At 53.9% G+C, this 13051-nt stretch overlaps 2 protein-coding genes across 7 annotated transcripts; both read left to right on the top strand.

Annotated features, from left to right (window-relative positions):
- The first annotated feature begins 269 nt into the window (after positions 1-269).
- LOC135177264 (cytochrome P450 2J2-like) lies at positions 270-11592 on the top strand. Of its 6 annotated transcripts, none has more exons than XM_064146974.1 (10): positions 270-343; positions 718-1017; positions 1424-1586; positions 1863-2012; positions 2216-2376; positions 2895-3071; positions 3322-3469; positions 3699-3886; positions 9891-9991; positions 11490-11592. In XM_064146974.1, exons 2-10 carry the CDS (start codon positions 829-831, stop codon positions 11503-11505), a joined length of 1293 nt encoding a protein of 430 aa, XP_064003044.1. In that variant the 5' UTR covers positions 270-343; positions 718-828; the 3' UTR covers positions 11506-11592. The 6 variants fall into 6 exon arrangements, with proteins under 6 accessions (XP_064003044.1, XP_064003043.1, XP_064003042.1 ...); XM_064146973.1 differs by lacking the exons at positions 9891-9991; positions 11490-11592 and adding exons at positions 4430-4568; positions 6087-6707; XM_064146972.1 differs by lacking the exons at positions 9891-9991; positions 11490-11592 and adding exons at positions 4430-4568; positions 5144-5759 and having other exon boundaries at positions 3334-3469.
- On the top strand, positions 6296-9833 carry LOC135177927 (uncharacterized). The gene is made up of 7 exons (XM_064148331.1): positions 6296-6386; positions 6923-7161; positions 7475-7589; positions 7739-7840; positions 8220-8335; positions 8855-9031; positions 9279-9833. Exons 1-7 carry the CDS (start codon positions 6296-6298, stop codon positions 9672-9674), a joined length of 1236 nt encoding a protein of 411 aa, XP_064004401.1. The 3' UTR covers positions 9675-9833.
- Positions 11593-13051: the final 1459 nt, after the last annotated feature.

Genomic DNA, 13051 nt, shown 5'->3' with positions numbered 1-13051 from the left:
ACTCCTCATCAGCAGTCCATTGGCCACACCTGGCAGGGCGAGTCAGGTGCCTGGGAGGGCTTCGCACAGCTCTCGCGGCTGTGCTCCCTGTCCTGGGGCTCAGTCTGGAATGTTCGTCGCGGGGAAGGAGCTTGTGCGGAGTCCATCAGGGACGAGACAGGCAGCAGCGCTTGCGAACAGCGACAGCTCCCAGCCCGCACCGCCCTCACGCACAACTCTGCGCTGTCCCCGCTGGAGCTCGGCAGGGAGCGGGGAAGGAGCTTCTTGCGGAGCAGCAAAGCGCAAGGTGCTCGCAGCAGCCGCTGCCTCCCGCACCCTGAAGCTGGCAGCAGGACCTGGCACGGTGAGGCCCCCGCGGGGAGGAGGCAGCAGAGCTGCCACTGAGCCCTGGGCTCCTGGCAGTGGCACGGCCAGGCTGCCGGGCGGCTCTCGGCCCCCACAGCTCCTTTCTGCCCTTTACGCAGGGCCGTGGAGCCCTGGGGGTGTTGTAAAGCAGCGCTGGGAAGTGGGGGGGGGGGGGGGGGGGGGGGAAGGAGGAGCAGGAGGTGCTTTGCTTTGTGCTCGTTTGTGGCTTTTAGGCGAGGCAATGGTGCAGTTCAGTCCAGAAGGGGTTAACTGCAGTGCTCCTCGCTGACACCCGGGGCAGCAGGAGTTTGAGGACAGCCTCCGGGCCGCGTCACAGAAAGCTGCTCCATGGTGTCTTGTGTTTGTGTGCAGAGCTTTGCCACCTGCCCGTGTCCGTGGGAGCTCGCTGGTGCCCAGTGAGCTCAGCCTGCCCTGCCCTGCCCTGCCCTGGGACGCGTCCGAGCTGAGCTGCACCGTCCAGCCATGCTGCGCTTCCTCTGGGACAGCATCTCCTTCCAGATGCTCCTCATCTTCCTCACTGTCTTCCTGCTCGTTGCTGACTACCTGAAGCGCAGAAAGCCCAAGAACTACCCTCCCAGCCCCCTCGCCCTCCCCTTCATCGGGCACCTCTACCTGATGGACTTCAAAGATCCTATAAAGACGGTGCAGAAGGTATGGCAGTGGTGGGCACCATGGGAGAGGGAATGTAGGAGATTGCAGCTATGAATCTCTTGCAGCATGGGGAAGGGTTTAGCTGAAACCCCATGGCCCATGAGGGCTCTCGGGATCTTGCCCCAGGGTGAGCAGAAGGTTTGCCCTTGCTCAGCAGGAACATGGATGAACTTGTGCCTGGGTATGAGGAGGGGGACAAGTGTGGAGCTCTTCCTCGGGCTAAGGGCAGAACACAATAGCAGGACTGTAGTCACACCTGCAGGGGCCTTACAGGGCTGACTGGGGACTGGAAGGGCATTTTTGAAGGGAGTGAAAGAAATGCCTGCTTGCACCCATGACCCTGTATCAGCAGGCACATTCATTGTGAATTAAACTCTTGGGCATTTACCTGCCTAACCCACTCCAGCTTACAGAAAAATGCGGTGATGTCTTCAGCACCCAGGTGGGTGGCACAGCCTTTGTGTTCGTAAGTGGGCAGCAGCTGATCAAGGAAGTACTTGTTAATCAAGGAGAAACATTCATGGATCGCCCTGATATCCCTTTGGACAAAGAGATCTTCAGCAGTAAGGGTGAGTTATCCCTCAGACAGTTTTCTCAGCTGTGATATGAAAGCACTGATGCTGCCCCGAAATTACACAATGACAAGACTCAGCTTGGGCCTCATTCAGAGTATATTCTTACTCTGAAAGCTTGGACTAGAGGATCCTTGAGGTCCCTTCCAACCTGGTATTCTACGAATCTGTGGATTCAGAGGCCTGTGGCAGCTGAAGATAATGTAGAACCCTCGAGGTTTTTCCTCTTGGAGGCAGGATCTGCACTGATTCATGGTTTGGTGTTTCTGCCAGGGCTGCTCTCGTCCAATGGGCTCTTGTGGAAGCAGCAGAGGAGGTTCACCTTGAGCACCCTTCGGGACTTTGGACTGGGCAAGAGGAGCCTGGAGGAGCGCATCCAGGAGGAGTGTCAGTGCCTTGTGGATGCGTTTGCAGAGGAGCAGGGTGAGTGCCATGGCTCTCATAAGCTGTGCTGAAGGCAGGAACTGGCATGGGCTGTTAGAACTTCACCTGAAACAGACAGGAGGGTGAGCTTCAGGGCACACTCCCATCACTTGTGTTTGCTGACTGCTTCACCTCTGAGAACTTTGTTTTCTCCTTTCCTCTGAAGACTGGAAGAGAGCTGATCATTGCCTCTCCTTCTCCAGGCAACCCTTTCAATCCTCGAGTTCTGCTCACCAATGCTGTTTCAAATATCATCTGCTCCATCACCTTTGGCAACCGCTTTGACTACCACGATGAGGACTTCCAAAAGTTGCTGCAGCTGCTGGAGGAGACAGTGAGGCTGCATGGGACTATAGCGAGCCAGGTACAGCCATCTTGCCACCAGCATGGCTGCTGTGCAGCTTTGCAGGATCCTAGCTTCTTCTCTGGGGTCGAGCTCAAAACTTGCACTCTTTTCACCACCTCACTCCATTGTCATTCCTTGTTCCCTCCCATAAGGCATATTTGCTGTAATTTCTCTCTGCCTTAGCAATCACTGAATGCTTCAGGTTGGGAGAGACCTTTAAAGGTCATCCAGTGTAAACCCTGCAGAGTCAGCAGGGACATCATTTCCAAGCTGTGCAGGGCTCACGTTGCTTTCTCTCAACCAGCATCCCCTGTCCCACTCACTGCCTGCCTGTCTGCCTGCTGCAATGTGGGGCATGCACAAGTCACTCCACAACAGGCACACCAAACCCTTGCAGTGCTCTTCTGCAGCTGAGCTACTCCCACCAGCTCCAGCAGTTTAGCAGGCATGGCACTGCAAGCTCCTCAGGTTCTGACAGCAAAAGGTGGGCAGTGTCAGTCATGTATTCACTTTGCCTTTCTCCTCTGTGTCCAAAGCTGTACCCATCTTTCCCAACTGTGATGAAATTCTTGCCTGGATCCCACCAAACCATTTTAAAAAACTGGAAGGTGATGAGAAGTTTTGTGGTGGAGAAGATTGACAGACACAAGGAGGACTGGAACCCCTCGGAGAGCCGGGACTACATTGACAGCTACCTGCAGGAGATGGCCAAGGTCAGCCACACGAAGCAAACCCTTTTGCAGCGCAGCTTAGAGGTCAGGAGGGATGCAGATTGGGCACAGAGTCTCCATCTGAGCTGCCTGTGTGGCCAGTTAGGAGCCCTAAAGTGGAGATCAGCGTCAGGCCCCACGTCAGCAAGGGGCAGGTGCGAGGGGACAGCAGCCTCTGCCAAAGTCCTTGGGGTTGGTTGGGCCTAAGCCTAGGGTCAGGGCAGCTCACTCTGTGTGTGTGGCACTAATGCAGCTTTTTGTGAAGGGTGACAGCAGCAACAGCTTCCAGGAGGAAAACCTGGTGGCATGCGTGCTGGACCTGCTGTTTGCCGGGACCGAGACCACTGCCACCACCCTGCGCTGGGCTCTGCTCTACATGGCCATCCACCCAGAAATCCAAGGTACAGCCAGGCAGAGCTCAGGGCTTGACCTGCTTCTAGGCCTCACAGCTCCCTGGGACACTCTCTCTTCTCAGGGACAAATGGGAATCCCCTTGCGTTCAGAACAAAGAGCTGCAAGCAGTGGGGGGCATCTCGGGGCAGTGCTTAGGGCCCCCTCGCGGCAAGCACCTTGCCTTGTTCCAAGGGTTTCTCCCCTGGCCCTTGGCTGATCTCTGCTCTTTGCCTCCAGCCCGCGTGCAGGCCGAGATTGACCTGGTGATGGGGCAGGTGAGGCAGCCAGCCCTGGAGGACAGGGACAAAATGCCCTACACCAATGCTGTCATCCACGAAGTGCAGAGGATGGGCAACATCATCCCCTTCAATGTGCCAAGAGCTGCAGCCAGGGACACGGTCGTGGGCGGCTACACCATACCCAAGGTAAGCCCAGTGCTGAGGCTTCAGCAGGAGACTCCCAGCTGCCCAGGAATGATCCTGCAGGCCAGGCTGTGGATTGTCAAGCTACATCAAGTCTGTGCCCTGTCCAGAGTTCACTCCTGCTGAACATGTCTGTGTGCCAGCCAAACAGTGCTCTCCAGTATGCACAGATCCTTTCTCATAAAGCTTTGGCTGGAACTTTGGCTCAAGAGTTCAGCATTGGAGACCTTGAGCGACCTGTTCTAGCAGGAGGTGTCCCTGCCTGTGGTGGGGAGCTAGAACTGGTTATGCTTTGAGGGCCCTTCCAACCTAAACCATTCTGTGATTTTATGGTGAAGTAAAAATGCAGCTGATGAGGGACAGGAGTGGTTCTATAATCAGCACACTTCTAAACAGACAAGAAATAGGAAAAACTGCCCATGCAAGTGGCTGTGGACAAAGAGTTCAAACAGGATTTGACTATGAATGTTCTTCCCAGAGTGGGAGAGGACAATGCCCCTCCTGCTGCCAGTGACAAAGTGCAACCTCTTCTTTTTCACCTCTTAGGGGACTTTTACCATGGTAAATTTAAGCTCTCTGATGTTTGACAAGAACGAGTGGGAAACCCCACACTCTTTTAACCCTGGGCACTTCCTGAAGGATGGTCAGTTCCAGAGAAAGGAGCTTTTCATACCCTTCTCTGTGGGTAAGTTTTGCTGGGTTTTGCTGTTCCTTTGTGAGGCAGTGGGGTGAGACATCCAACTGTGTGATGGAGACACAAAGGAAAAGAGCAATGGATAGGGAAGATGTTGGCTGCACTGTAGGTGACACTCAGGCTGTTATCATTTGGCCACCCCAAAGCACCACAACTGTGCTCCTAGCAGTTTCTCTTCTCATATGAAGGGAGAGATTAGGATGATTAAAAGACCATAAGATGCCAGAGAGCCTGGACAGCCCTTCAGCAAGGCAAGAACATTACTCAGTGCTCTTGCTCCTACGTGGCTGAGTTCAGTAGGGGCTTCCCTATGGCTAGCACAGGGATGACTCAAGGAGCTAGTGCACAGTTCCACACAGGTGCTGTGTCCTGCACCGCATGGAGCAGCCATGCTGTAACACTAACACCCTGCTGGAGAACTCAGGTCAGGCAGCAAAACTCATCCTGGGAAAGTGCAGCACAGCTGCAGCATGGTCCTAAGGGAAGGCAGAGGCTTCCTCAGCAGTGAAAGCAGCTGGGCAGCAGGCAGTGTTGGCTGAGGGTGCCATGGGTGGCTGTCTCCACAGGGAAGCGAGCCTGCCTGGGCGAGGTGATGGCCCGCTCCGAGCTCTTCCTCTTCTTCACGGCTCTGCTCCAGAAATTCACCTTCCAGCCCCCCCCAGACACCACCTACAGCCTCAAGCCCAAGCTGGGCATGACCATGGCACCAGAGCCCTACAGGATCTGTGCCGTGCCTCGGTAGAGAAGCTTTGGCCACCACCCTGCTGGGGAAGATCCTTTGGCAGGGATGCCAAGCAGCAGCCCCGGGTGATGCTAACCAGCAGCTGGCTGCAGCAGGGGACAGGCAGTTTGTTTGCTTCCTGTGCAGCAATCAGAGAATCAGTTCTTTTACAAGCAGACCTTGCCCTATGTGCCCTGTGAGCAAGGTGAGCAGCCTGGGCGTGCTTCTAACTGATCACTTCAGCCCTACTGCACTTGTAATAAATGAGTCACCACTACAGGTCTCTGCAGGAGGGGGGAGGTATTTTTTTCTTCAAGACTTATAAGATCTGTGGACTTGTTTTGACCTATGAACTTGTTAAAGCCATTTATGACCAGGCTCTGGCTTCATGCCATGTTTTAGTTGTTGTGGTGCATGTCTGACTCTGGTAGGTGACCACAGTTTGTATTATTTGCAAGGGATTAGTAAACCACTGTTGATCTCTTCTGTCTTACATGTCAAACTTGGCTTTTCTTGTTACTTTAGGGCTTTCTCTCCTGCAGAGAATAAATGAGTGAAGTCTTCCTCTTTTTCTGTTCTTTAAAAAATTTGGGCCAACCTTCCCCAGACACCCCATTCTTAAATGTCTTCATCCTGTACCATAAGGAAAGGAGGCGGAAACTGTTTGGTTTTGAGTGAAACATGTCATGGAAATGAAGTGAACCATCCACAGGCTCCTGCCTATATTTGCTTGAACGCCAGGAGTAACAGGAGGCTAAAACCCCTTTTTTCCCCCTTATATTCCACAGTGTAGCAGCAATTTAGATCTTCAGGTTTCTCAAGTGTGAAGGTGATGCAGCAGCTTTGCTTTGGCACATCTGACATTACTGCAGTAGCTCTGTTATACCTCTGTGCTGTGTCTTTAGCACTGGACAATCCCGGTGGCCACAACTAACCAATGTCTCCAGAGCAGAGAAAATGAACTTAAATCATCCCCAGGAGTGCAAGGTGGCTGCTGATGACTGCAGCTGCAGCAGGTGCACATGGTGCAACACCAATAGGCTGCTGGGCACAGCCCAGCTTCTTTGAGGAGAAAACACAAGACACAGGTGAAGATTCAGCACTGAAAGCTCAACCCAGGGGTGTCCTGGTGTAACGCAGCCTGCTCCAGCAGGAAAACCTTCCACACAAGCCCGGGGGTGAAAAGGAGAGCTAAGAAACCCAAAGCCTGTGTGTTGAGAGGTAGAAGAGTTCACTGGGATCATACAGTGTGCGGTTGTACGACAGGGAACTGTTGGGCACAGGGGCAGAAGCAGCGGCGGAAGGCAGCAGTGAGGTAGCCCCCACTGCCCCCCCACCCCCAACCCTCCCAAGCCTACAGATAGGCCAGCGGGGAGAAAAGAGACCAACATCGCAAACCGAGACGCTGGAGGCAGCAGAAGGCAAGGAGGAGGCTCTCATGTTAGCGCCGGAACTTCAAGCCCCGCGGCCCTTGGCTGCAGCCAGCACTTTGGGTTCAGAGCAGGCAGGAGGCCAGCTGGGACTCCTCATCAGCAGTCCATTGGCCACACCTGGCAGGGCGAGTCAGGTGCCTGGGAGGGCTTCGCACAGCTCTCGCGGCTGTGCTCCCTGTCCTGGGGCTCAGTCTGGAATGTTCGTCGCGGGGAAGGAGCTTGTGCGGAGTCCATCGGGGACGAGACAGGCAGCAGCGCTTGCGAACAGCGACAGCTCCCAGCCCGCACCGCCCTCACGCACAACTCTGCGCTGTCCCCGCTGGAGCTCGGCAGGGAGCGGGGAAGGAGCTTCTGCGGAGCAGCAAAGCGCAAGGTGCTCGCAGCAGCCGCTGCCTCCCGCACCCTGAAGCTGGCAGCAGGACCTGGCACGGTGAGGCCCCCGCGGGGAGGAGGCAGCAGAGCTGCCACTGAGCCCTGGGCTCCTGGCAGTGGCACGGCCAGGCTGCCGGGCGGCTCTCGGCCCCCACAGCTCCTTTCTGCCCTTTACGCAGGGCCGTGGAGCCCTGGGGGTGTTGTAAAGCAGCGCTGGGAAGTGGCGGGGGGGGGGGGGGGGGGGGGGGGGGAGGAAAGGAGGAGCAGGAGGTGCTTTGCTTTGTGCTCGTTTGTGGCTTTTAGGCGAGGCAATGGTGCAGTTCAGTCCAGAAGGGGTTAACTGCAGTGCTCCTCGCTGACATCGGGGGCAGCAGGAGTTTGAGGACAGCCTCCGGGCCGCGTCACAGAAAGCTGCTCCATGGTGTCTTGTGTTTGTGTGCAGAGCTTTGCCACCTGCCCGTGTCCGTGGGAGCTCGCTGGTGCCCAGTGAGCTCAGCCTGCCCTGCCCTGCCCTGGGACGCGTCCGAGCTGAGCTGCACCGTCCAGCCATGCTGCGCTTCCTCTGGGACAGCATCTCCTTCCAGATGCTCCTCATCTTCCTCACTGTCTTCCTGCTCGTTGCTGACTACCTGAAGCGCAGAAAGCCCAAGAACTACCCTCCCAGCCCCCTCGCCCTCCCCTTCATCGGGCACCTCTACCTGATGGACTTCAAAGATCCTATAAAGACGGTGCAGAAGGTATGGCAGTGGTGGGCACCATGGGAGAGGGAATGTAGGAGATTGCAGCTATGAATCTCTTGCAGCATGGGGAAGGGTTTAGCTGAAACCCCATGGCCCATGAGGGCTCTCTGGATCCTGCCCCCTGGTGGTCAGCAGGAACATGGATGAACTTGTGCCTGGGTATGAGGAGAGGAACAAGTGTGGAGCAAAGAGCACAACAGTAGAAAAGGGCAAAGGGCACAACTTATTACCAGAGCAGTAAGTCACAGCTATAGGAACCCTATAGGTCTGTCTGGCACTGGGAGGTTGTGCAGGAATTAAGTGAAAAGAAAGCTTATTTGCACTTCTCCAGGCAACCCTCTCAATCCTCGAGTTCTGCTCACCAATGCTGTTTCAGATATCATCTGCTCCATCACCTTTGGCAACCGCTTTGACTATCACGATGAGGACTTCCAAAAGTTGCTGCAGCTGCTGGAGGAGACAGTGAGGCTGCATGGGACTATAGCGAGCCAGGTACAGCCATCCTGCCACCAGCATGGCTGCTGTGCAGCTTTGCAGGATCCTAGCTTCTTCTCTGGGGTCGAGCTCAAAACTTGCACTCTTTTCACCACCTCACTCCATTGTCATTCCTTGTTCCCTCCCATAAGGCATATTTGCTGTAATTTCTCTCTGCCTTAGCAATCACTGAATGCTTCAGGTTGGGAGAGACCTTTAAAGGTCATCCAGTCCAGCCCCCTGCAGAGTCAGCAGGGACATCATTTCCAAGCTGTGCAGGGCTCACGTTGCTTTCTCTCAACCAGCATCCCCTGTCCCACTCACTGCCTGCCTGTCTGCCTGCTGCAATGTGGGGCATGCACAAGTCACTCCACAACAGGCACACCAAACCCTTGCAGTGCTCTTCTGCAGCTGAGCTACTCCCACCAGCTCCAGCAGTTTAGCAGGCATGGCACTGCAAGCTCCTCAGGTTCTGACAGCAAAAGGTGGGCAGTGTCAGTCATGTATTCACTTTGCCTTTCTCCTCTGTGTCCAAAGCTGTACCCATCTTTCCCAACTGTGATGAAATTCTTGCCTGGATCCCACCAAACCATTTTAAAAAACTGGAAGGTGATGAGAAGTTTTGTGGTGGAGAAGATTGACAGACACAAGGAGGACTGGAACCCCTCGGAGAGCCGGGACTACATTGACAGCTACCTGCAGGAGATGGCCAAGGTCAGCCACACGAAGCAAACTCTTCTGCAGTGCAGCTTAGAGGTCAGGAGGGATGCAGATTGGGCACAGAGTCTCCATCTGAGCTGCCTGTGTGGCCAGTTAGGAGCCCTAAAGTGGAGATCAGCTTCAGGCCCCGTGTCAGCAAGGGGCAGGTGCGAGGGGACAGCAGCCTCTGCCAAAGTCCTTGGGGTTGGCTGGGCCTAAGCCTAGGGTCAGGGCAGCTCACTCTGTGTGTGTGGCACTAAAGCAGCTTTTTGTGAAGGGTGACAGCAGCAACAGCTTCCAGGAGGAAAACCTGGTGGCATGCGTGCTGGACCTGCTGTTTGCCGGGACCGAGACCACTGCCACCAGTGGTCGTGGGCGGCTACACCATACCCAAGGCAACCCCAGTGCTGAGGCTTCAGCTGGAGACTCCCAGCTGCCCAGGAATGATCCTGCAGGCCAGGCTGTGGATTGTCAAGCTACATCAAGCCTCTGCCCTGCCCAGAGTTCACTCCTGCTGAACGTGTCTGTGTGCCAGCTCAACAAATCCCTCCAGTATTTAGAAGGCTACAGAGCCTGGCAAGATGCCAGACACACATTCACTCCAAAGGCACAGTTCCTAGCTCATGGTGCCTTGATAGAAACTTGGTCCAGGAGATAAAAATGATGCTGAGGAGGGAAAAATGTGGTTCTATAATCAGCACACTTGCAAATGGAGAAGAAGTAGGGAAATCTGGCCATGCACATGGGTGTTGGACAGACAGTTGCAGTAGATGTGGACTATGGATGTTCCTCATGGAGAGGAGAGTGGGAGGTAAAAATGCCCTTCCTGCTGCCAGTTTCAAAGTGCAAACTCTTCTTCCTTTTCTTCTCTTAGGGAACTTTCATGATGACAAATTTAAGCTCTCTGATGTTTGATGAGAACGAGTGGGAAACCCTGAAGGATGGTCAGCTCCAGAGAAAGGAGCTTTTCTATGGGTAAGTTTTGCTGAATTTTGCTGTTCTGTGTGAGGCACTTGGGTGGGACTTCCAACTGTGTGATGGAGACACAAAGGAAAAGAGCGATGGATAGGGAAGGTGTTGGCTGCACTGTAGGTGACACTCAGGCTGTTATCGTTTGGCCACCCCAAAGCACCACAACCGTGCTCCTACAGTTTCTCTTCTCATATGAAGGGAGAGATTAGGATGAATAAAAGACCATAAGATGCCAGAGAGCCTGGACAGCCCTTCAGCAAGGCAAGAACATTACTCTGTGCTCCTGCTCCCATATTACTAAGTTCTCTGGGGCCTTCCCTGTTGCCACATAGGGATGACAAAATGTGCACAGTTCCACACAGGTGCCCTTGCTGTGTCCTGCACCGCATGGAGCAGCCATGCTGTAACACTAACACCCTGCTGGAGCACTCAGGTCGGGCAGCAAAACTCATCCTGGGGAAGGGGCACAGGTGGCTGCAGCAGGGGGCAGGCAGTTTGTTTGCTTCCTGTGCAGCAATCACAGAATCAGTTCTTTTACAAGCAGACCTTGCCCTCTGTGCCCTGTGAGCAAGGTGAGCAGCCTGGGCATGCTTCTAACTGATCACTTCAGCCCTACTGCACTCGTAATAAATGAGTCACCACTACAGGTCTCTGCAGGAGGTGGGTGGAGGGAGGTATTTTTTTTTTCAAGACGTATAAATCTGTGGACTTGTTTTGACCTATGAACTTGTAAAAGCCATTTATGACCAGGCTCTGGCTTAGTGCTATGGTTTCACTTGCTGTGGTGCAGGTCTGACTCTGGTAGGTGACCACAGTTTGTGGATTAGTAAACCACTGTTGATCTCGTCTGTCTTACATGTCAAACTTGGCTTTTCTTGTTACTTGAGGGCTTTCTCTCCTACTCCTGCAGAGAATGAATGAGTGAAGTCTTCCTCTTTTTCTGTTCTTTAAATAATTTGGGCCAACCTTCCCCAGACTCCCCCCACCCCTTTTCTTAAATTTCGTCATGCTGTCTCCCAAGGCCAGGAGGCACAAACTGTTTGGTTGTGAGCAAAACAGGCTTTGGGCTTGCCCTGTGGCACTGTGAACGACCGAGGGGTGTGAGGCATTCATGCTTTCAGGCCATGTGGCGAGCGAATGCGCTCCCCCTTGTGGAGAGTGACGTCTCTGCACCCCCAGCCCTCGTGTAGCATTAAGACAAGATACTCATTACCAACATGCTTTGATTTGATCTTTGCTGCAGAATCTGGTTTAAAGGGAGTTTCTACCATCCCTTTTGTGGTGGTCCACAACAATCAGAACACCCCCACGGAGCAGAATAAATGCGCTCTGCACTTACCAGCTCCCTATACAGCTATAGAAGTTGTCCTGCCTCTTAGCATGTGCTAAATGCTCCTTGTGTACCTGCTCAGTACCAAGTGGCTGCTGTTCCCCAAGGAACAAATGGGTGAGCTCCAGCAGCACTTGATGTATGGCTGAGCATCCTGCTCTCACTTTACAGGATCAAAGGATGGTAGGCGTTGGACGGGACCTCTGCAGTTGCTCTGCCAGAGCAGGACCAGAAGCTAAGTGCAGGTCACACAGGAACAGACCTTGGAAAAAACTCCATCCATCTCTCAGGTATTTGTGTACATTTATTAGATCCCCTATCCATCTTTTCCCAAGGTACACAGCCCCAGGGCTCTCCCCCTTTCTGCCAAATCCCCAGAGCAGGGGGCAGTTGGAAGTCATTTTTCACGGAGCTGAGCGTTGTTCCTGGCCCTTCAGCAAAGAGCCTCTTCCCAAGCCTGATAGTGTGGGACACAAGGAAGAACTTTCCCTCCATCCTCATGGGTTTTGGAGCATTCTCCTGGGTGCAAGGTACCTTGCACCTTCCTCCAAGCTTGAGGGCCTCTTAAGATTTGGGCTTTGGGGCGAGGTGGATCCCAATACAGGCTGAAAATGGCTCTGTCCCTTGGTGTGCAAACAGGTGCATTAGGGCTGAGACACAGAAGCAGTTGGTAGCTTGGATTTGCTGGCCTTTGAGGCACTATGAGAGGACAGCTTTGAAGGGGGACAGTGCACATAGCAAGAGGGGGGCCAGTTGCAGCCTGGTGAAAGGGGATGCAAATGAAATTCCTTTCTGGAGGGAATTCAAGGATTGTTTTTTCCTTCTGTGTTTGTGCCTCCTGGTTTACAAAACCAGCTTGGCTCTGCTCTCACCTCAGCTCTGCTCCAGTGGGGCAGGTTTTGGTGCCATTACATGAAAGTAACATTTTATTTATGACCAGAAGCTGAAATGAGGAAGGAAAGTGGGTGGTGGTGTCAGAGGTTGGAGTTTGGGGGTAGTCAGTCTGTTTGGTTTTGCATTTTCTAAAGCACAGCCAACTCCTCCAGGCTTTTCTTTTGGGGGGGGGGGGAGGAGAGGAAGGGGATGCTTGTTCCAAGGAGATGGGTGATGTCCTTACGCTGTGACTGTGCTTTTCAGAGCTCAAAGAGGACATCTGCGTGGGAGAGCAAAGGTATTTCATTTCATGGGCTACAAGACCTGGGCAGACACCTGGACCTGGAACAGACTCTTGCTATGAGGTACTGAAGGGCCTGGCAAGCAGGGCTGGGGAGAAGCAGCTGAGGGAACTGGGATTGTTTAGTCTGGAGAAGAGAAGGGTGAGGGGAGATTTTCTGGTTCTCTACAACTCCCTGAAAGGAGGTTGCAGTGAAGGGGAAGTTGGTCTCTTCTGCCTAGTGATGGAAGGAGAGAAAAATGGCTTGCAATTGTGCTAGGGGAAGTTTAGGTTGGAGATGAGGAAACATTTCTTTGCTGCAGGAGCAGTCAGGGATTGGAACAGGCTGCCCAGGGCGGGTGGTGGAGTCCTCATCCCTGGAGGTGTTGAAGAAACACGTAGCCATGGCACTCAGGGCCATGGTTTAGTGGCCACGGGTGTGTTGCATTGATGGTTGGACTCGATGATCTTGGAGGAGGCTGGCAGCAGAGACAGTCAGTTCTGGGTGGGACATGAACTGTGACAAGGAATGAAGAAAGGAGAGGAAGGCAGCACAGCTCTGGTTTGTAGCTGTTACAGC

This window comes from Pogoniulus pusillus, chromosome 8 (genome assembly GCF_015220805.1).
Source record: "Pogoniulus pusillus isolate bPogPus1 chromosome 8, bPogPus1.pri, whole genome shotgun sequence".
NCBI classification, from domain to species: Eukaryota; Metazoa; Chordata; class Aves; order Piciformes; family Lybiidae; genus Pogoniulus; species Pogoniulus pusillus.
Note: the sequence above shows the minus strand (reverse complement) of the source record. Positions and strands in the feature narration are given on the sequence as shown.

What these genes read in the sequence shown, in the direction of transcription:
- LOC135177264 (XM_064146970.1), top strand. Translation starts at nt 829, where the DNA reads ATGCTGCGCTTCCTCTGGGACAGCATCTCCTTCCAGATGCTCCTCATC. An exon ending in TGCGTTTGCAGAGGAGCAGG is followed by an intron (nt 2,013 to 2,215) that starts GTGAGTGCCATG and finishes CTCCTTCTCCAG; the next exon opens with GCAACCCTTTCAATCCTCGA. An exon ending in CATCCACCCAGAAATCCAAG is followed by an intron (nt 3,470 to 3,698) that starts GTACAGCCAGGC and finishes CTTTGCCTCCAG; the next exon opens with CCCGCGTGCAGGCCGAGATT.
- LOC135177927 (XM_064148331.1), top strand. Translation starts at nt 6,296, where the DNA reads ATGACTGCAGCTGCAGCAGGTGCACATGGTGCAACACCAATAGGCTGC. An exon ending in TGGGAGCTCGCTGGTGCCCA is followed by an intron (nt 7,590 to 7,738) that starts GTGAGCTCAGCC and finishes GACTACCTGAAG; the next exon opens with CGCAGAAAGCCCAAGAACTA. An exon ending in ATGGGACTATAGCGAGCCAG is followed by an intron (nt 8,336 to 8,854) that starts GTACAGCCATCC and finishes CTGTGTCCAAAG; the next exon opens with CTGTACCCATCTTTCCCAAC.